At 42.8% G+C, this 20680-nt stretch overlaps 1 protein-coding gene across 1 annotated transcript in view; it reads right to left on the bottom strand.

The window, feature by feature from the left end:
- Nucleotides 1-3404: 3404 nt before the first annotated feature.
- Nucleotides 3405-20680, bottom strand: part of LOC135080957 (ankyrin repeat and LEM domain-containing protein 2 homolog) — a 32359-nt gene continuing 15083 nt past the window's right edge. Inside the window, exons 4-15 of the mRNA XM_063975679.1 lie at nt 19192-19355; nt 18515-18655; nt 17760-17933; nt 17085-17237; nt 16135-16316; nt 13197-14248; nt 12638-12759; nt 6502-6647; nt 5286-5417; nt 3869-4093; nt 3639-3821; nt 3405-3591 (exon numbers count right to left, since the gene is read on the bottom strand). Coding sequence (XP_063831749.1) covers nt 3405-3591; nt 3639-3821; nt 3869-4093; nt 5286-5417; nt 6502-6647; nt 12638-12759; nt 13197-14248; nt 16135-16316; nt 17085-17237; nt 17760-17933; nt 18515-18655; nt 19192-19355 — 2861 coding nt within the window. The remainder of the gene's footprint in view (nt 3592-3638; nt 3822-3868; nt 4094-5285; nt 5418-6501; nt 6648-12637; nt 12760-13196; nt 14249-16134; nt 16317-17084; nt 17238-17759; nt 17934-18514; nt 18656-19191; nt 19356-20680) is intronic.

Here is a 20680-nt window from a genome sequence, read left to right as displayed (position 1 = left end):
ACAATTATAAATGCTAACGAAGTTGAATCAACTTTATTGTCATAAAGGGTTACGGAATAAATGGTGGAAAATTATCACCAGACTATTTTAAACTGTCACGCCAAATGTAACCAATCGAAAAACGAAACAATAGTGAGATTATCGTGCTAAAAACGGAGAAAACCGCAAAAAGAAAACAGTTGCCATACAAACAACTTATTTTACACACGTTTCATTCCAACTACACATAATTCGTTTATTTTCGTCTAGTTTAGATAATTACGTGTAAATAAGTTCTGGATTACATCCATTTTGGAAATATTCCCCAATAACGGTACATACAACTAAATATACCTATAAAGTACTTACGCCATAATTATTCAATCAATTTCTATCTCGATATACAAAATATAAGTAAATATTTATCCAATTGAAACATACATACGCAATGACTATTCAAATAATATCAACGGAACAATTAACTAAACATAAAATAAATCACCTTGTGGAAACATGTCGTGAGGAACGCAGGGAGACTCTCTGTTTTTTTTTTGTATTTGTCAACTATGTTATTTAATATTTGAAGAAAATATTTTGTTTAATAGTTCATCATACACTTATTTATGTATTGAGTTCTTACACGCTTTCCTAGAGGAAGTATAAGGGCCATTCTAAGCGAAGAAAAATACCTAAAAAAGTTGCGCAGGAGGATTTTAATTTAGGCGCAAGTCTTGCCAAGGAATGGCCCAGGCAGTATAATAAAAAAAAAATCTCATACATTAGACACACACAACATGGTTGTGACTACAGAAAAATACGTTTATCTTTTCTATTTCTACATAAACATTTCATTTATATTAAAATCCATTTCGATAAAAGATAAAACGTTGTACTTGATGATATTAGATTAATTTGTGATATTTGTGTAGTAACTATTATATTCTTAACAAAATGTATTTGTGTGTGCCGAACGTATTGAAAAAATAACGGTCGTTTGATATCCATCGTCATCACAAATTAATTATGCTTATCAGAACTAGGAATTTATATAGCCTTTTATAACTTCGTGCCAAATTGATATCACAGATGCATAGCTGTCGTAAGTCCGATATTGGTATTACTTCTTTTATCGGACTTCTAGCTCGGTTCAAAGGCTATACTCCTAAAGGCTCTAGTCCCACCCCTGAAAAGTAATATCGCACATAATTAGTCGAACGCTAACCGTTACACTGCCGACGAAGACTCTCCACTAGCTTGTAGCAGCAACATGAGATAAGAAATACAATATTCTGGCTTTTCGATTTAAAAAACACTCCTTAAGGGCAGAAACTGCGTTAAGCGGGCCTAAAAGACCTTCCAACCGTTATTCTGTTGTACAGTTTTTTTCGAATGTCCCAGTTACACACTCGCTGCAGCGACAAAACAATCGGAACTTAATATTTTACTTGACAACTTGACTTGCGTGGCTCATAACCGTTAGATCACATGACATTGGCACACGTAGAAACATCGCCTTACTGGTGAAATTAATAGTTAGATCTAACAGCATTGTTGTGTTCCGGCAGTTAGAGGTAAGATAGCCAGTTCCTCTGTGGTTGAGGATTCCGGGTGAAGATCGCTTCCACCTTCGGCCTGATCATCACTTACCATCAGGTGAGATACTGGCCAAGAGCTTCCTCGTTGTGGATTAAAAAAATCTTTTACTCGTCAGCGGTTGGGAAAAGTGCTACAATGTGATGACGTGTTCAAACGACCGTTACATACACTCAACATCAAATAAACCGCACCTTCCGCGACGCGAACTTTAAAGATTTTCTTCTGACACAATCATGGTGCCCCAACAATATTGGTGTTATTTGAAAGCCCAATAAATATCCTTAAAGAAAAACACATTTAATTTCTTAATTAACGATAAACATATACCATAAATGTGCCTTGAAAACAGACCTCACTTTGGGCTCACCTCTGGGATCAATTAGACCAATTTTTATGGTTATAAAACCAAATAATGATCGCACGTGTCCTCTTTAACAGATCGATAGCGATTAATCCAAACTTAACAGTTTTATAGCCATAAAATTTGGCTCAAGCGTAACTACCTATTTTTTGAAGAAGTGACTCTGGATCCTTCTAAAGACACATTTTTGGGGTAAAAACCTTTCCTTTAATGAAATGAAGTTTAGAACTAGGCTTTTAAATGGTGCCAATATTGGTGGGAAGTGGGGATGCATACATTTGAAAGTGCTTGTCGCGGGAGGTGCGATTTATTTGACGTCGAGTGTAGTATTATAGATGGAGGAGGTTACGATTAGAAGCCGAAGCTGACGTTGTGTCCGAGGCTCTTGGCCGCCAGCGCAGAACGCGGCGAGTTGGGGCCCGTCACGCGCAGCCATGTCGACACCTGAAACAAGTTACGATATATTGTACAATAAATTCAAACGTTACAAGAATCTGTACCTTGGAGGATGACAGCTCTCGAGGACGAGCTGTCATCCTTGAAAAAAAAAAAAAAAAAAAAAAAACACCCTTGTTGGGCGTGGAGGCGCGCGCAGACGCAAGCTAGGGAACTGACAGAGATACTCTTCGACTTTCAACTCGAGAGACGTCCGCCATAGGAACTTTTTGTCAACTATACAAGTGATAGATACTCTGCTAGTTACTGACCTGCAAAGGAACAGCCTTAGAGGACGAGCTGTCGTCCTTGCAAGCATCCTTGTTGGGCGTGGAGGCGCGCGCGGGCGACAGACGCGGACGCGGACGGACGCGCGCCAGCGGACTGATGGGGATGCTCCAGGACGCGCAGGATGACACACTGTCGTCGCCCATAGACACTAGCCACAAGCTTTTCGCCACCGATCTACCCGACAGCACTTCCACCCCCATCACTTAGATGGTTGGCAGTCCACAACAGTACGTTTCTCTAGAAACTTCCTGCCCCGTACAACCAAACTGTGGAATGGACTGTCGTCTGCGGTGTTTCCGGACGGATACGACCTGCAAGCTTTCAAGAGGAGAGCGTATCTTTACCTTAAAGGCCGGCAACGCACCTGTAACGCCCCTGGGTCTGCGGGTGTCTATGGGCGACGGTAATCACTTACCATCAGGTGATCCGTCTGCTCGTTTGCCTCCTATCACATAAAAAAAAAAAAAAAAAAGCTACACTACTGATAGTTACTGACCTGCAGAGACAGCCCTAGAAGACGAACTGTCATCCTTGCAAGAGTCCTTCTTCGTCGTTGAAGCGTGGGCAGACGTAACTAGAGAACTGACAGAATACTCCTCGACTTTCAACTCGAGAGACGTCCCCTATAGACACTGTCCAAAGCTACACTAGTGCTAGTTACTGACCTGCTAAGGCACAGCTCTAGAAGATGAACTGTCATCCTTGTAAGCATCCTTATTACATGTAGACGCTTCAGGGTGCATCATGACACGCTATCATCTGCTATGGGAACTGAATGACAGTAACTACTGACCTGCAGAGGCACAGCTCTCGAGGACGAGCTGTCATCCTTGCAAGCATCCTTGTTGGGCGTGGAGGCGCGCGCGGGCGACAGGCGCGGACGCGGACGGACGCGCGCCAGCGGACTGATGGGGATGCTCCGGATGACACTTTAGGAGCGTTGTGACACTTGAAGATGCTTCAGGATGCGCTTTACGACACGCTATCACCTGCTATGGGAGCTGAATGACAATGACTACTGACCTGCAGAGGCACAGCTCTCGAGGACGAGCTGTCGTCCTTGCAAGCATCCTTGTTGGGCGTGGAGGCGCGCGCGGGCGACAGGCGCGGACGCGGACGGACGCGCGCCAGCGGACTGATGGGGATGCTCCGGATGACACTTTAGGAGCGTTGTGACACTTGAAGATGCTTCAGGATGCGCTTTACGACACGCTATCACCTGCTATGGGAGCTGAATGACAATGACTACTGACCTGCAGAGGCACAGCTCTCGAGGACGAGCTGTCGTCCTTGCAAGCATCCTTGTTGGGCGTGGAGGCGCGCGCGGGCGACAGGCGCGGACGCGGACGGACGCGCGCCAGCGGACTGATGGGGATGCTCCAGGACGCGCAGGATGACACGCTGTCGTCGCCCATGGGTGCTGGCTGCCAGCTGGAAATAAGGATATTGGGTTTGATTAGATATGAGAAAAGGCTGAGATTTGGAACTTGAGGATAGAACCAAGCCTGTTCATCTCCGCGAGTTTACATCGAAAACAAAACACGCACGATGGCCCACCTACAGGATACTATTCGACAAGGCCTAACATACGAGCGAACATTGACTCACGCACGCGTATTCTTGTGTATGATGGAAGAAAATAAAGAAAATGGTGTACTAAATACTGTGCAGTATTTAACTGCCTAAATAATAATAAAAACACAGAATGTACTTTTTTAAGTTGCCTCAAGACACTGAGAGGTAAATAAGTAGTTAATATTATTCATGATAATACATGCTAAGTCATGTATTTCCTCCGCCATTTTCCGCAGTTTGGCACCTCACGTCACATCATTTTACCGAAGTCAGCCCTATAGCTTCGGCGCAGTGCCGATCACTGACGTTTGTCAACAAAATGGTGCTTGACTCTTGAGACAGGCTAAATTACACCATATTGTTAATGATATTGAGCATACATTTTTTTAAATACCTTCGCGAAGTAAAACTTCTGTACGTAGTACTTGTTATTATTCTGTGATAGAACGCAAAATCATTCACACCCGTATTCACAAACATTATGTACAATGAGGTCTCACAGTGAGCGTGACCGCATAGGGTCCCCAAAACCTATTCAAAGACAATACTTAAGTGGCGGAGTGACACACACGAAACCAATCACAGAGCTCTATTCAACGCTGTACGTTCGACTTCGCATATCGTTGCTGCTTCACTTAAGCAAGCATCGTTTGTGAATACGGGTGTCAGACTCATGTCGCCTAAATTAAACTATCAATCTTTCGGGAAATAACAATGCTGGCCTTTTCTCTGGCCTCTGGCATAAAGGATAAGTATAACTATTATTAACTATCCAACGAAAAAATACAGCATAAACAACAACCTCAAAAATACCTAAAAATACTGAATAACCAAAGAGATGAGGTCATCTCTTTGGTTATTCAGTTGGCGATAGCGAATAGATTTCACATTATTTATGATAGCAAAATAAAAGTTTCTTGCGCCTATATCTAAGAACAGCAGTCCCTCACCTTCGGTGGCGACATAATTAATCATGACTGTAGCTGCATTTGTGTATAAAAATGAAAGAATTACATCAAATAAGTTGTATCGTTATCTATGCACTGACCTGTTTCTCTCAGCAGGCGTGTAGAGAGAGACCGTGTGTCTCCAGCGATACACGTTGGGCAGCTGCTCGGGCCGGATGTCGCATTGTGACACCGCGTCAAACACTAAACGGTCCATCTTCGTTGGCTCCTCCCTGGAAAACGCGAGAATAATAATTATCATATTAATTTATCAGTGTTTGAAATTGCGGCGTCTCAAATGCGTTTTACAAACAGCTTTTGCAAAGATAACTCACATAATGGATTTATTTAAAGTTTATCGTGTATCGCAACAAAAAGATTGAACAGCTTTTGACGTAGTTAAAATATTTGCACTACTGTTCACTAGCGAGGTTTCACACATCACTTTTTGGAACATCCTGTATAAGGGCCTATAATTTCATGGATGTCCATGAAGGGACAGTTGCCAGCCACCGTACACCTTGATTCGCATATACAATCTCTTGATACCTAATGCAAATGTAGTTTACATCTTTCGACGATACATGACGCTTATCTTCGGGAAGAAGTAGCTTGATGAAATATGTGAACGTGGTCCTTCGAGCCAGAATGTCTTGCCTAGGGGTTTCAAAAACCGTTTCACCAAAACCGAAAAAACCGGGTTTTACGACATTTTTCCAAACCGGTAAAACCTGCTGCTGCATCAACACCCAAAACCCGGTTTCAGACAAAAGCCACGGTTTTGTGAGCCTTACCAGGCCTGTTCATCTCCGCGAGTTTACATCGAAAACAAAACACGCACGATGGCCCACCTACAGGATACTATTCGACAAGGCCTCACATACGAGCGAACATTGACTCACGCACGCGTATTCTTGTGTATGATGGAAGAAAATAAAGAAAATGGTGTACTAAATACTGTGCAGTATTTAACTGCCTAAATAATAATAAAAACACAGAATGTACTTTTTTAAGTTGCCTCAAGACACTGAGAGGTAAATAAGTAGTTAATATTATTCATGATAATTCATGCTAAATCATGTATTTCCTCCGCCATTTTCCGCAGTTTGGCACCTCACGTCACATCATTTTACCGAAGTCAGCCCTATAGCTTCGGCGCAGTGCCGATCACTGACGTTTGTCAACAAAATGGTGCTTGAGTCTTGAGACAGACTAAATTACACCTTAATGTTAATGACATTGAGCATACATTTTTTTAAATACCTTCGCGAATTAAAACTTCTGTACGTAGTACTTATTATTATTCTGTGGCCTTACCCGTATATGAAGGGCTCAGCGACGGCCCTATCGCTGGCCTCCTCCATGCGTTCGGCTTCGGGCTCACGTTCGGAGTGCTCGGAGGCCGTCAGGTAAGCCTCCTCGCCCTCCGAGTGACACGATCCGCCGGACTCGTCTTCTGATATCTGAAAAGAGAATGAACTGTGAGTCGACCACTTGTTGCCAATGTTATCTATTAATCTTATGATACGCAAAAACACCTTTTCAGACCGGAATACCCAATAAACTTTCAATTAACTGTAAAATTGGACTTTATAAGCTCTGAAATACCACGTGTTTCTGTTGCTGAATCTAGCTAGTCGCGGAGCGCATAGTCTGAGTATCTATACAAAGCTGTATTTGTGCTATGACAACTAAACAACTTAAGGCCGGGTAGCAGAGAAAATGGCGAAAATGAGGTTTTCATTTTTCATTTTTGAGGTACTAAACAGTAAAATTAAAGGCTAAGATTTTTATTGGGCATAGTTGAGGATATTTTCTAGGGCTATTAACGGATGGAAACACGATTTGATGAAGTTGACTCGATAGAATATATTCCCAAAGTTACCTCTATTCGTTTTCTATTTATGGTTTTATTTTTAAAATAAGCGATTTGAGATTCTAAATCTTTTACTAAACTAAAGTTCAGAAATAACTTGAGGGCTTTTAACGGATGAAATTTTTATATTGCGTCTTATTTAGTTACTATGTTAAAAAATGTGGAAAAAATCGTCCATGACGGCTTGGACAATCTCAATCAGTCGCGCGGTGGCGCTTACGGAGGACGGACGCGTGTCAGTTTTTTGGGCGATTTGTCAATATTTTTGACAATGATGACTTTGATGAGTCACAGTATAATAATATCAGTGTTACTGGAGAAAGCTTAAATTTTTGATAATTAAGAATTATCAATTTTGTCTACCTATTGAAATTTAAATCGTTCGCATCCTTTTAAACGAAGACTGTACTCATGATACATAGTACATTCCTCAAATATGAGACAAAACCAATGAGTTAAAATTACATTTTAATAGTACCTACATACAATCGTCTTACACTCTTTAGAAGAGCACACTGACACAAATAAATAATAAAAAATACTGTCTAAGGTCTGTAGCTAAAGGTCTAAGGCCCGGTTTTTTGATTCGTAGTTAAAATAACCAATGGTCAAATTTGACAGCTGTCAAATGACAAGTGGTTAAATATTAGAAAAAAATGTTTTTCGAACAATGGTTAGCTCGACTTTTAATACATTTTTTAACTATTACTTAACATTTTGTTAATATTTAACCATTAGTAGCAAAATTTAACAATTTGTTATTTTAACTATGAATCAAAAAACTGGGCCTAAGCTGTAAGATAGAAGAATCTTCTAGCCAAAAAGATGGCAGATGCAGCAGATGTTAACGGATTTAAAACTGGAGTTCATATGACTCCTTGTAGACTTGAGTCTCTAGAGCGTCCCTTCCTCCACCATGCGTAAGAATGTTTCAAAAATACTGTCTAAGGTCTGTAGCTAAAGGTCTAAGCTGCAAGATGGAAGAATCTTCTACCCAAAAAGATGGCAGATGCAGCAGATGTCAACGGATTTAAAACTGGAGTTCATATGACTCCTTATAGACTTGAGTGTCTAGAGCGTCCCTTCCTCCACCATGCGTAAGAATTTTCAAAAAAATACTGTCTAAGGTCTGTAGCTAAAGGTCTACGCTGCAAGATGGAAGAGTCTTCTACCCAAAAAGATGGCAGATGCAGCAGATGTCAACGGATTTAAAACTGGAGTTGATGTGACTCCTTGTAGACTTGAGTGTCTAGAGCGTCCCTTCCTCCACCATGCGTAAGAATTTTCACAAAAATACTGTCTAAGGTCTGTAGCTAAAGGTGTAAGCCGTAAGATAGAAGAATCTTATAGCCAAAAACATGGCAGATGCAGCAGATATCAACGGATTTAAAACTGGAGTTCATGTGTATCCTTGTAGTTTTAAGTCTCTAGAGCAGTGGTTCTTAACCTTTAAGTCATGAGGGACCATTTTACCAAATTTCTGTCTTGTCAGGGACCACCTCATAATCGGTCAAAACCAGTTTGACTGCAAAAATCAGTTAAAAGTGGTTTTGACCAAGGTGTGCAAGTGCACATTGTGGACCACTTGGAATGCCTCCAGGGACCACCAGTGGTTCGCGGACCACCGGTTAAGAACCACTGCTCTAGAGCGTCCCTTCCTCCACCATGCGTAAGAATGTTTCAAAAATACTGTCTAAGGTCTGTAGCTAAAGGTCTAAGCTGCAAGATAAAATAATCTTCTAGCCAATAACTTTAAAACTATAATTTGAACGAATTTTGCTATTAGTGGACAAATTTCTGCTCACGATGGACTAATTATCTGCTATACTCTCTGTTGGCGACAGATCTGGTAACACCGGTGCTAGGCTGTGGTCTATGGACTGCAGCCTAGCAACGGTGTTAGCCATCTTGTTTTTGGATTCTATTCTGTTGCTTTTGCTTTTGTGCTTTTTATGTGATCTGAATACAGTTTCGTATTTTAAGCTGAGCATTTTCCATTTATGTAGCTAACATTCTGTTTCGAGCCGGATCTGATTTAAAAACCAGTTTTTCAAAATTCTAAATTCAATTGCTACAAGTTGCTACAAAATGCTTACAAGATCACAGGCCCGTGAGGCCAAAAGCCAGGCTCGCTCCTCGTCCTCTGCGTCATCGGCCACAACAGTTGCCCGCCTCAAGGCCGCTGAAGCGGCTCGCAAACAACATCTTGCTGAAATTGCGAAGCGGGAGGCTGCAGCCGCAGCCGCTACCGCTGCAGCCGCGGCCGCTACTGCTGCAGCTGTCGCGGCGGCTGAGCGAGAGGCCGCAGACGCCACTTTTGAAGCGACTGTCGCGGCTATTGAGGCAGAGGAAGTAGTCAGTGCCAGGAGCAGAGCCACAGCCGACTGGGTTGAGAGAACTTTTACAGGAGCAGCTTCAGTCGCAGCTAGCGAGCCGCCCGAAGAAGGTTTGCCGTGTGGACACGGTGAGGTTGATGTTTCCGTGCATCCTGCACCGGTTGCGGAGCAGATGCACGACGCCTCACGACGTTCACCGGAGATCACTCGCCAGCTGCATAAAGAGGCCCTGCGCTGTGATTCGTGTCCCCAGGAAGGCAATAACGGTAACGACAGAAAGGCCCCGGTAAGTGACATCACGAAACTGGCAGAAGCTTTGGTATCATTGGCTAAACCAAACATAAAAGCTGAGCTTCCCAAGTTCAGCGGCCACGTCTCGGATTGGCTTTTATTTAGGCGGTCATTCCATGACACCAAAGCCTATTTCAGTGCAGGCGAGAACATAGCAAGATTACACAATGCTTTGTGCGGAGATGCCAAAGAGGCGGTGCTTGCCCTCTTGCTATGTGCTTCTGACCCCGAGCCTGTAATGCTTTCTTTAGAGTCGCGTTTTGCTCGGCCTCAACAAATTGTTCTTAATGAACTTAATTCAATAAGAAGCCTACCAAAAGTTGGGACTCATCCTAATGCATTGGCTATTTTTGCTAGCAAAGTAAGAAACTGCGTTAGTGTAGTCAATTTATTAAATAATTCACCCTACATACATTCACCAGAGCTTATTCACGTTCTAGTGTCAAAATTGACCCCGCTACTGCAAAGCAAGTGGTGCGACTACGCTGCGGAGCGCTGCCTGCCCGGTCATCCGCAAATTGAAGTCTTCGCGCGCTTCCTGGAGGTGGAAGCCGATAAACAAGCGAATTTCGGCCCGTGTGACATCTTCAACGCTCCACATCAAGGCGACAGGCCTAGGGCGACGACACCACAGCATACTGGATATCCGCAGCGCAGTAACTCGTATCCGTTCCGCATTACACAGGCTCATCATCACACAGTTTCGTCTCCATCTGCAGTACCATCTGTGTCGGATGAGGAAAGCCACGCCAACAATTCCACCGATTGGAGATCTGCCCATGGAACGACTACAACATCATCACCGGCCTTTCTCATTCGTCGGATTGGACTATTTCGGTCCGGTGGACGTTGCAGTCAGAAGATCGCGAGAGAAACGGTATGTGGCCCTCTTCACGTGCTTGGTCACAAGGGCCGTACATTTAGAAGTTGTTGGGAATTTGTCAGCGGACAGTGCGATTATGGCCCTCCGCAGATTTATCGCTCGGAGGGGCTGTCCCACCAAAATTCTCTCTGACAACGGGACAGCCTTCGTTGGTGCCAACCGTCTTCTCAAGGAAGCCTGGGCCGAGATTGACCACACGTACATCCGGAACTTTGCTGCTACCAACAACATCGAATGGGAATTTATACCGCCGGCGTCGCCGTTCATGGGCGGCACTTGGGAGAGGTTGGTGCGAAGTGTGAAGCGAGGCCTCGCTGTTGTACTTAAGGAAAGGGCACCTAGAGAAGAAGTCCTAGCTACGCTGCTGGCCGAAGTAGAGCAGGTGGTAAACGCCAGGCCCCTGACGCACGTACCCGTGTCTCACGACGAAGCGCCGGCATTGACTCCGAACCATTTTTTGTCTGGAGCGAACGCATGCCTACCAGCCCCGGCCTCTACCGAGTCGGACCTCATTAGTAGGCAAAATTGGAAGAAGGCAGTCAGACTTGCTGACCAGTTTTGGTCTCGTTGGGTGAAGGAATACCTTCCCGACTTACTACCTCGAGGCCTATCGTCAAACCAGCACCGCAACCTCAATATTGGGGACTTAGTTTTTATTGCTGACGGAAATCTTCCTCGTAGTGTTTGGCCTCGTGGTAGGGTCGAGAAAGTATTCCCTGAGAAAGACGGGATCGTGCGAGTGGCTGACGTACGGACTAGCGCAGGGGTCCTACGTCGACCTGCGCGTAAAATTGTGAAACTAGACCTGTCGCCGTAGTTTCTTTGGTAAGAACCTAGGTTCTTACCAGGGGGGAGAATGTTGGCGACAGATCTGGTAACACCGGTGCTAGGCTGTGGTCTATGGACTGCAGCCTAGCAACGGTGTTAGCCATCTTGTTTTTGGATAAAATTCTGTTGCTTTGCTTTTTGTGCTTTTTACGTGATCTGAATACAGTTTCCTGTTTAAAGCTGAGCATTTTCCATTTATGTAGCTAACACTCTCGACTCTCTAAAGCACAACATTTATAAAAATGTTGCTGCGGTAATGCACTCCAGGTAACAGTGTGTGATGCTCATTGCTCATAGTGATTTTCGATACAGAGCCCCGTACATACGTTATACATAAATTATGGAAAGAAAACACCCAGACCAATACAAACAAATATGTATGCAATTTTAGTATGATATTTTTATTTATTAATAAACAAAAAGACTGAACAAAATTGATGCGTGTACTGATTAATGTAATTAACCACATGCAAAGCTTTGTGAATTGCAACAACTATAATTTATTATCCAAGCTCTAAATAATCGCTACTACGAGTAACTGATCATAAAATGTTTTTCCAATCGCTCAAGCTCCCGAGGATCTACCGCTAGGTCGGGTGACGTAATCTTGAAATTCTTTTAGCCGGCGCGGAACTTCCGGAAGGTCGGGTGACGCCACGCCTCTTTGAACCGTGTTTACTTTGGCAGTTATATTCTATATTTTATTCGATTCTAAAATATATTCCCAAAAATTTTGAAAGTTGTTTTAATTTGTATCACTTGGATATGATTTGTATTAGAAAGTGCTGTGAGTGTGACGCTTGAACGGAAGGAAGTCAACCTAACCTAACCAACTGCGTATTATTTTCTAAACTGCGTATTTCTATACTGTGTAGCCGCGAGAGCTCTTTGGCGCGCTGTCTTCGGCGAAGTATTGCGCGCGCAGATTTTGACAGCGCGAAATACCTACTTTAAGCAGAAATACCAAGCCTTAAAATTATTGGGTATTCAAGTTTATCGGGATGACAGACACGTGAGTGATCTCAAATAGTATTTTTCGCATCCTTTCCACCAGAGATGTGCAAGGATGCATAGCGAGGGATGTGTTTGTAAAGAACCAACATAATCGCTTTATTTACCGAGGCGAGATAAATGAAACGATTCTATTGGTTCTTTAAAACACACTTTGAACACTTGTTAAAATGACAGTTCCATACTAAATGACAATTAAATAAATAAATAACCCCAGTGTTCACTGACCTCTGCCTCGACCACTTGGCACTTGGCGACATCTAGCGTGTATAACGCGCTGCCGCTGTCGCCGGCCGGTGAGTTCACCGACACCGGCTTCTCAGTCTCGTTGTGTTGAAGCTTGCCGTCACCTGCGGAATACAATTTGATTAGAAAGGGGGACAGAGGGAAAAGAGATGAACTGTTGTCTGTGACGTATAAGCACTGAAAGATTCCAAAACAGTATAAGTTGTTCAGTATTAAAATTGTATTACAAAGCGGGTGTGCGCCGATTACCTAATATCGAAACGAGCGCGCAAATAATGTAAATTTTATTGATGTTATTGAACGTTAAAAGTGTTATTTTGTTGATTACAATCTCGTCCCTTAGCACAGCAAAAAGCGCATCTGATTTTTTACTCGCTCGTCATTAATGAGTTGTCTTAAACGAAACAATGAATGTAAGTCTTGGTCACAGGTAATCTACAGAACGAAAAGTTTTTATATGACCATAGAAACGTTAGCGCAATGGATGGCAAATAGCAAAACAGATACATTTATAAGTATAAAAACTAATAAATTTTCTTACCAATATCATGATCGAACGTCAGTCTTCTAATAAAGCTTTCACCCTTCGGGCTCGTCGACAAAATTGATCTATTCTTTCTGAACGACGCGTTCTTTTTGCTATTTCTCTCGAACACCTCGATCTTCCATTCGCACCTGCACTTCGAGGCTTTCTGCCATATATCTAAACATTCAGTTTCCGATATCGCCGGGCCCTTCATCAGATCGTTTTCCGTCAACTCCTCGCATATAAAACTAGCTAAACATCTAACGTGACAATCGATCACGTGCGTCAATTTGACTTTATTGGTCCCTCTATACATAGCCGGCTTACGCTCGTCGTCAGAACTGAATATATCGTCGTTAGGACACCTCAGTTTTATCAAAAACTCAACTAACGTGTTTATGTCGTCCAGATCTTGAGTTTGCTGCTTCAATTTGAACACAACTAGTTGAGCTAATCGAGAGTGTATTAAGGCGAAGTCAATCTTTTGGAATCTCTCATCGTCCATGTATGTGAACATCGTGTGTTGGAGGTGTTTTGCTTCTGATTTTAGGGAATCCCCGGCGACTTCGGGTTCCGCGGTCAATGAGAACACTAAAGCGTCCGCTATTCTTTTAGCGAAGACTTGACACGTTCTTTCTATGCAGAGGAGTTGGCTGACAGTGTGATTTACTATTGGTGGGGTATCTCCATTTGTCAATATAGGTTTTGCATTGGGCTGTCTGCACAGCCTTTGTCGAATGGGGTCTGTTTTCCTCCAGTGGGGCGGTCGGTCGGTTATTTTGCAAGTTTTCATGGCGACACAGAGTTCTGTCATGGGGCTTAGGGGGTCTTTCATGGGGGTGTGTTGTGAGGTGTCTGAGAGGCTTATTCTGGAGAGGGATAATTCGTCTGGGGGTTGTTGGGACTGCGCGCAGCTGTCGTTGTAGGCGAAAGAGCAGGCGCTGTCGTATTTTCCCTTGAGGTAATTCTCGAGGAGCGCGAGACCTTCAGGAGTTCTTAGGTCCGTGAAGGTATCGAGGAACGGCCAGTACTCTTTCCAACCTACTTTCATTTTTTCCGCTAGGTCCCTGGAAGAAATAAATTAGTTGTTAAAATAGCTCCCATCAATATTTATAACTATTTATATTTTAAAGACTTTGTAAACCCCTGAAAAAGAGCCAGACAATAGTGACTGAGGCACACAACACTGGCCCATTTATTGTCCCGAAGCAGTGGTAGGGTTAAAAGCCTACTTGCCAAAATAAAATGAGTTTTATGAGTTTTTGTAAATATAATTTCATGTGTTCAGAGAGAAGAGAGAACGTTAGAGATATGGTCTGATTGAGGCATATCAGACGTCTATGGCGATTCGTAGTCTTTATTCAGCATCTCTCTACTGCATTACTTGTGCGAAAATAATGTTCAGTATTGGCGTTGCGGCGACGCTATGCTAGCGCCGCGAAGACGATACGCGGGCGATGATGCAGTGCCGTAACTAGGGCGGTGCCAGCGGTGCCCAGGCACAGGGCGCAGACCCTGGAGGGGCGCAGAAATGACCAGACCAGTATCTAGTTTTGTTTCATGCATGGTAGTTAGTAGGTACATTTTGTTTTATTGCGAATATGGTGTAGACGCGCCCTCTGTACTATCTATATCTATATAGCATTTTTCAAGCGATCTTGAAACAACAACACTTGTAAAGGTGGTTTTATATTTGTCTGATGTGTCGTGACGTGACGACGCGTCAGAACGGTATCGGTTTCATACATTTAGTACTAGCTGGTGCCCGCGACTTCGTCTGCGCAGGATTAGTATTTCGAACAATATGTTTATAAATTGTAGCCTATGTGTTAAGAAAACAAACGTGAAAGAGTAACAAACATCCATCCATCATCCATACAAACTTTCGCGTTTATAATATTAGTAGGATGGTAACGTTCACACTAGTGCGTAACGTGTTGTGTTGTGATGGCTTATGTATGGAACCGATACAGTTCTGACGCGTCACGTCACGACACATCAGACAAATATAAATCCACCTTGTCTTGCTCGCAATATTACATACACAAACAAAAGTACCTATACCGTAACTATGAGACAATTTCTGTCTATATTCATTTGGAGGGCGCCACTTCTAACTTAGAAGTTCTAAGCAAATCTGTCAATCTAGCTGAGGAGATGTACAATAGTTCACGTTACATTCATTGGTCCTCCCTTTATCTTTGATTTTATTCATTAACTACGTGCGGCGTTACTGACGCACTAGCGTGCGAGAGATAGAAAATTCATCGTTCGACAAGAGTGAAAAGGATGACTTACAAAACTAAACGATTCACAAACGTTCCATTCTGCCGCGCCGTCCCACCCAATGTTCGGGGATTCCCGGGGATACATCGAGAATCACGCATTCAGATAGCCGCAGTGTTGCCAGAAGGTTACTTTTGAACTGCATTGGTTACTTTTAGGTTACACTAATGAAAAGGTTACTTTTAGGTGATTTTTCAGAAATTGTAGAATTAACTTTTACAGGTTATTCAGTAAAAAATATTAATAGTGACAATTTAAAAATTATGTCATAAACTGCATTTAAACATGAATTTGATTTATTATTTGTTATAAAAAATGAGTTTTAGCCAATGTTTTTCGATAGTGAAACGCAAATCCATGAAATGTTTTTTATACGACCGGTCACTTTTCGGTCTTCATGGAATGGTTAAAATTTCGAATTTAGGTAAATGATTGATAATCAATTGTATTATTCATTTTCCATCCATGAACACAATCGCTCCGCACGCCACGCTATTACTGGTAATTTCTGACAAGAGCATTTTTCAAGGGCGCAGTTTTGAAAGCTCGCACCGGGCGCTTAAAAGGCTAGTTACGGCACTCTTTCGAGCATAACCATCATCATGATGGTTACGCTCGAAAGACACTAATGTGAAAGAGTCCCTAAAAGATGGACTTAATGGCTCACCTGCCCACAGTCTCCAAGCCCTTAGACATCTCTTGCAGCCTAAAAGCCGGGGGTGCGATGGCTGCCCGTTGTCTTGGCGGCGTCTTCCACCGCCGGCGGAAACTTTCCGCGCCGCCCGCGTCCATAGGCCCGGCGAAGGCACGGATCTCGTACCGGGGACTGAGTGGGTCTTGGTTTATTTCCTGACAAAAAAAATATTAATCAATAAATACGTGTTTATAATTCAGATTAGCATAGTGAGATGGTCCAGTCAAATAATGTAGGGTGCCTTTTCACGCAATTTCTCGTTAGGGAGAATTTTTAACGCTACTATTTTTAGCCACGCCTAAATTCGTCATGAAGGTGCCCCTTTAAAGAATGCTAAACGTGTAATGTATGTTAGCCTGTGGTCTCCTATAAACGCCGTAAGTCGCGTCACAATGCTTACTTTAGAAATGTACTGTTTTGGTCTTTTCCAGACGTTTAAGTTGGCGTATGGATACTATGGACGCTGCTAGGAACATTTGAGGCAAAACATCGTGCTCCGCGTATCGCGTTTAATAGGAGCGCGTAATTATATACGCGCGAGCGATAAGGATGGGTAGCTTGGGGTCATTGGACAAAATTCTACGTGATCACGGACCGAGCTTTAGACCATAGCTTTAGCCTAGCCGCAGACAACAAACTTTTTGTCAGCCGATAATTGGGTCGGGCGGGCTGTTAATCAATATGGACATGTATGAAAGTGCACAAATTGGTATTGAATCGGTCGATTCTTTATACAAATTAGAATCGGATATTGAGTATTGGGTTCAAAAAGTCTTTAGTCTACGGGGAGTCTTAGGCTGAGTTGCACCATCTTATTTTAACTTTGACAAACGTCAAAAATCTGTGAACTCAATACAAAATACACCGGTTATTGTTAGTCATGGTAAAATGTAGGTAGTGCAACTCAGCCTTAGTTAACTTACAGGCGGCAGCGCGGGCGTGAAGGGGCGGCCGATGGTCGGCGCTCCGCTGCCGTCCTCGGCGTGCAACACGGGCACGTAGTAGCGCTCCTGCAGCATGCTCGCGATGCGATGGACCGTCTCCGGCGTACTGTTTGCCGCTCGCTTGCAGATTATCTGTTTGGGAAATATTTCAATATGAAAAACTTGTCCAAAGAAGAGGGATCAAAATCCAAAACACGCCATTTTATCCCTGGAAACCGAGTGAGTTTCAATGAGGGTTTTCGCGAATGAAAAATCCGCCAGATGGCAATACGTAGACGCGAGGTCCAAATGCTGCATGATTGGTTATTTTTGACATGACATTGACAGATATGTCAAAATCCACCAATTACGCAGCAGTCAGACTCCACATCCACGTCGCATCTAGCGGATCTTTCATTCGCGAAAACCCTAATTTAAGGACAATTTTTGACCCATATTTTACTAATTAATGGTCAAAGTAACAGTTAAAAATCAGACCGAGTCATTGCAATGTTTTTTGTTTTATAGACTACAGTTTGAAATCGCGTTCTGCTGAGTTTCAAATATTAGAAACAATAGATGACCATTACTAATTGTAATAACATTGGCAATGCGCAAGCCCCTAACAAATAACCTTTTTCTGGCACAGTCGGGTAAAAAGAACACAAAACTTACATCTTTAGGCTGTTCACCAAACTTGTTGACTGCAGCGAGGTTGCACTGGGGGAAGGATGTGAGGACGTCTACGGCCGCTTCGGCGCCAAATTTGACCGCGAAGTGGAGAGGCGTCTCGTTCAAAGGCTTGTCGGGGGTGTTGAGGTATCTGTCCACTAGTATTGATGCGAACTCCTGCAAGAAAAGAGGTGGAATTGTGTAAAGCAATCGTAATCATTTGACAGTTCATAACGTACGATAAAGTCAGATAAACAAAGCGTTTGACAGAATAATCGTACGTTATGAACTGTCAAATGATAACGATTGCTTTACACAATTCCACCTCAGAAGTATTAATGCTTGTTTTATTCCATACCTTTTCTTTGGCGAATCTAAGTTGAGACTAACATAGACAAAATTTTACATATTAGTCTATGACAATGTTATTAGGTAAGAGTAGGTAGTATGATTTATAAAGAAAATCAATTAGTTACAGTAATAGTGTCACTTAAAAAGGGTCAAAATCTGCAACATATTTGCGTCTATTGAAACAAGGTCCAATAACAAGATAGATGTTTATGTTATTATTAGGTAACATAAAAAGTGTCATCATATGACCTTTTTTTATTTTAAACTTGAATAAGAGCGCCGGTCAATCTGCCAGTGTTGTTAAAATACTTCTCATTTAATGTGTTGTGTTAGTAACATACGGAAAACAAATAAAAATGGCTCAATTTGAGATAATACTGCTTTGCACTATGTACTAATGTACTCACCTTACAAGACTCTATGTCAGCGTCAGAGCCATATAGAGCCTGCACGAAGCAAGGATTCCCCACGGTGGTCAGAATCAGGTTGCAGAGCTCAGCGTTCATAGCTTTGGCTGCCACGTGTAGCGCGTTGTAACGCGACCCTTCCTGAAAAAACATGCGTTATTATTATTTATTCCACCAATGGCAGACATAGCAGACTTATCAACTCGGAAAGGGATCAATACCGTATCGCCTTTCGCGTACTGTCAAACGCGAGGCGAGAAGTTTACGTTACGGTGCAGATACGAGTACGTTGCAGTATGGAGTTTCATACAAACTGAGGGAGCAAGATGTCATATCACTAGCAGCAACACTGTGTCATAAATAGAGATGCGTGATGCCGTCGCCGTCACATCAAACGGAACCGTTTTTTGCAACTATTTGACAGTTCAGAGGCACTTAGTGGCACTCAGAAAATTTGAATTCTGAGATATTTTCAGATTTTACGTAAGTGAATTTTAATTTATGGGAAATAGTGCTTCAGAAAAGTGGTGACTGGTTCAGTGATTGATTTATTGTACATAACAGTGAAATAATCCTGACACTGGCATACAAATGATATCCAGTGTCATCCAAAATCGGTTTCGTTTGACAGCTCGTGGTTGTTGCTTCTGAAGGAATATTAACTCTATGGTTCATACCTGCATAATAGTGGGTGTGTTCCCACTGCTGACGAGGAAGCGCGGGTTGTCCCACACTCGGTCCCGCACTGTGGCGGTCAGTCCTTGCTCTATGGACTTGCGGAGCACCACCATATCTTGGGGAGACGGCGCTTTGAATGGATACGGCTTCTCTCCCATGAGAGCTGGAAACAATTTATGTAATTATAATTGAATAATAATTTGTTCTTGGCCATGACATTTGGCAACTCCCGCGACCTTCACCAGATCGTCGGTCCACCTAGTGGGGGGCCTGCCCACACTACGTCTTCCGGCCCGTGGCATAGATGCGGGCGGCACATGACCGGTCATTGTGGAAAATCAGTCTCATAATTAAAAAAAGATAAAATTCTTTCACACCAGTTAGTGTCTCCACCACCATAGAGGTTTGTGGGGAACTCACATAACATTTATAATATTTACATACAAACACATTATATATTTATAGTACCTACATTACATAAATTAGGATATCAATAGCATTATAATATATTTACAAACACACTTGATAAACAGTAACATAAATACACTACACATATATTTTAATAACAAACATAAATAAATACCTAATACATATTATATTCTAAATAAATAACTTACACAAACAAATAGACTACGCGTATTGTGTTAGATATTGCATATTTACGGCGCGCGGCTCGTCGGAGAACCGGTTTGCTATTCCACCGCTACTTACCTGCGCAGGCCGCCCAGCGCGCCAGTCACGACTTTTGCTATCTACGCGAGACCCGTGCGGCTCGCGACGACCGCTAACTGCTTACGTATTACGAACTGTGTAACGATCTTTTTATTCGATCAATCTTACTTCATACTTGTGTCACAGAATATAACTGAAGTGCTCTGTTTCTCCTTCGTGAATTGATTGTGGAAAGTAATAAATAATTTCGTTTGAAACGAACGGACTTCATCATTTGTTCAACGAACAACGTACCCACAACTGGTGACCCCGACTCAAGCATCCTAGATGAGCGATCAAGAATATCTCGACGCAAGTATTATAACGACGGAACAAGATAAAATGGAGGACGCAACTACCCCCCAACAAAATTATACGTTACCAGCACCTGAAACATTTCGAGTTGGCGTGAGAATACCCCCATTTTGGCCTGAAAAACCCTCAATATGGTTTTCACAAATCGAAGGTCAGTTTGCGATGGCGAGAATTACCGACGACAACACGAAATATTACTACGTACTTTCGCACCTCGATCGTCAATTCGCTGTTGAAGTTGAAGACATCATCACTTCACCACCGAGTAGCGGAAAATACGAAAAGATAAAATCTGAGTTAATCAAGAGGCTATCTACGTCCAGCGAAAGGAAAGTGAAGCAACTTTTGCAATCGGAAGAACTTGGTGATCGCAAGCCCTCGCAGTTCCTGCGACATCTGCAGCATTTGGCCGGCCCTAACATACCGGAAGACTTTCTTCGCACAATTTGGACGAGCCGATTA

The sequence above is a fragment of the Ostrinia nubilalis genome, chromosome 19, assembly GCF_963855985.1.
Source record: "Ostrinia nubilalis chromosome 19, ilOstNubi1.1, whole genome shotgun sequence".
NCBI lineage: Eukaryota > Metazoa > Arthropoda > Insecta > Lepidoptera > Crambidae > Ostrinia > Ostrinia nubilalis.
The sequence above is the reverse complement of the archived record's forward strand: the minus strand, read 5'-3'. Positions and strand labels throughout refer to the sequence as shown.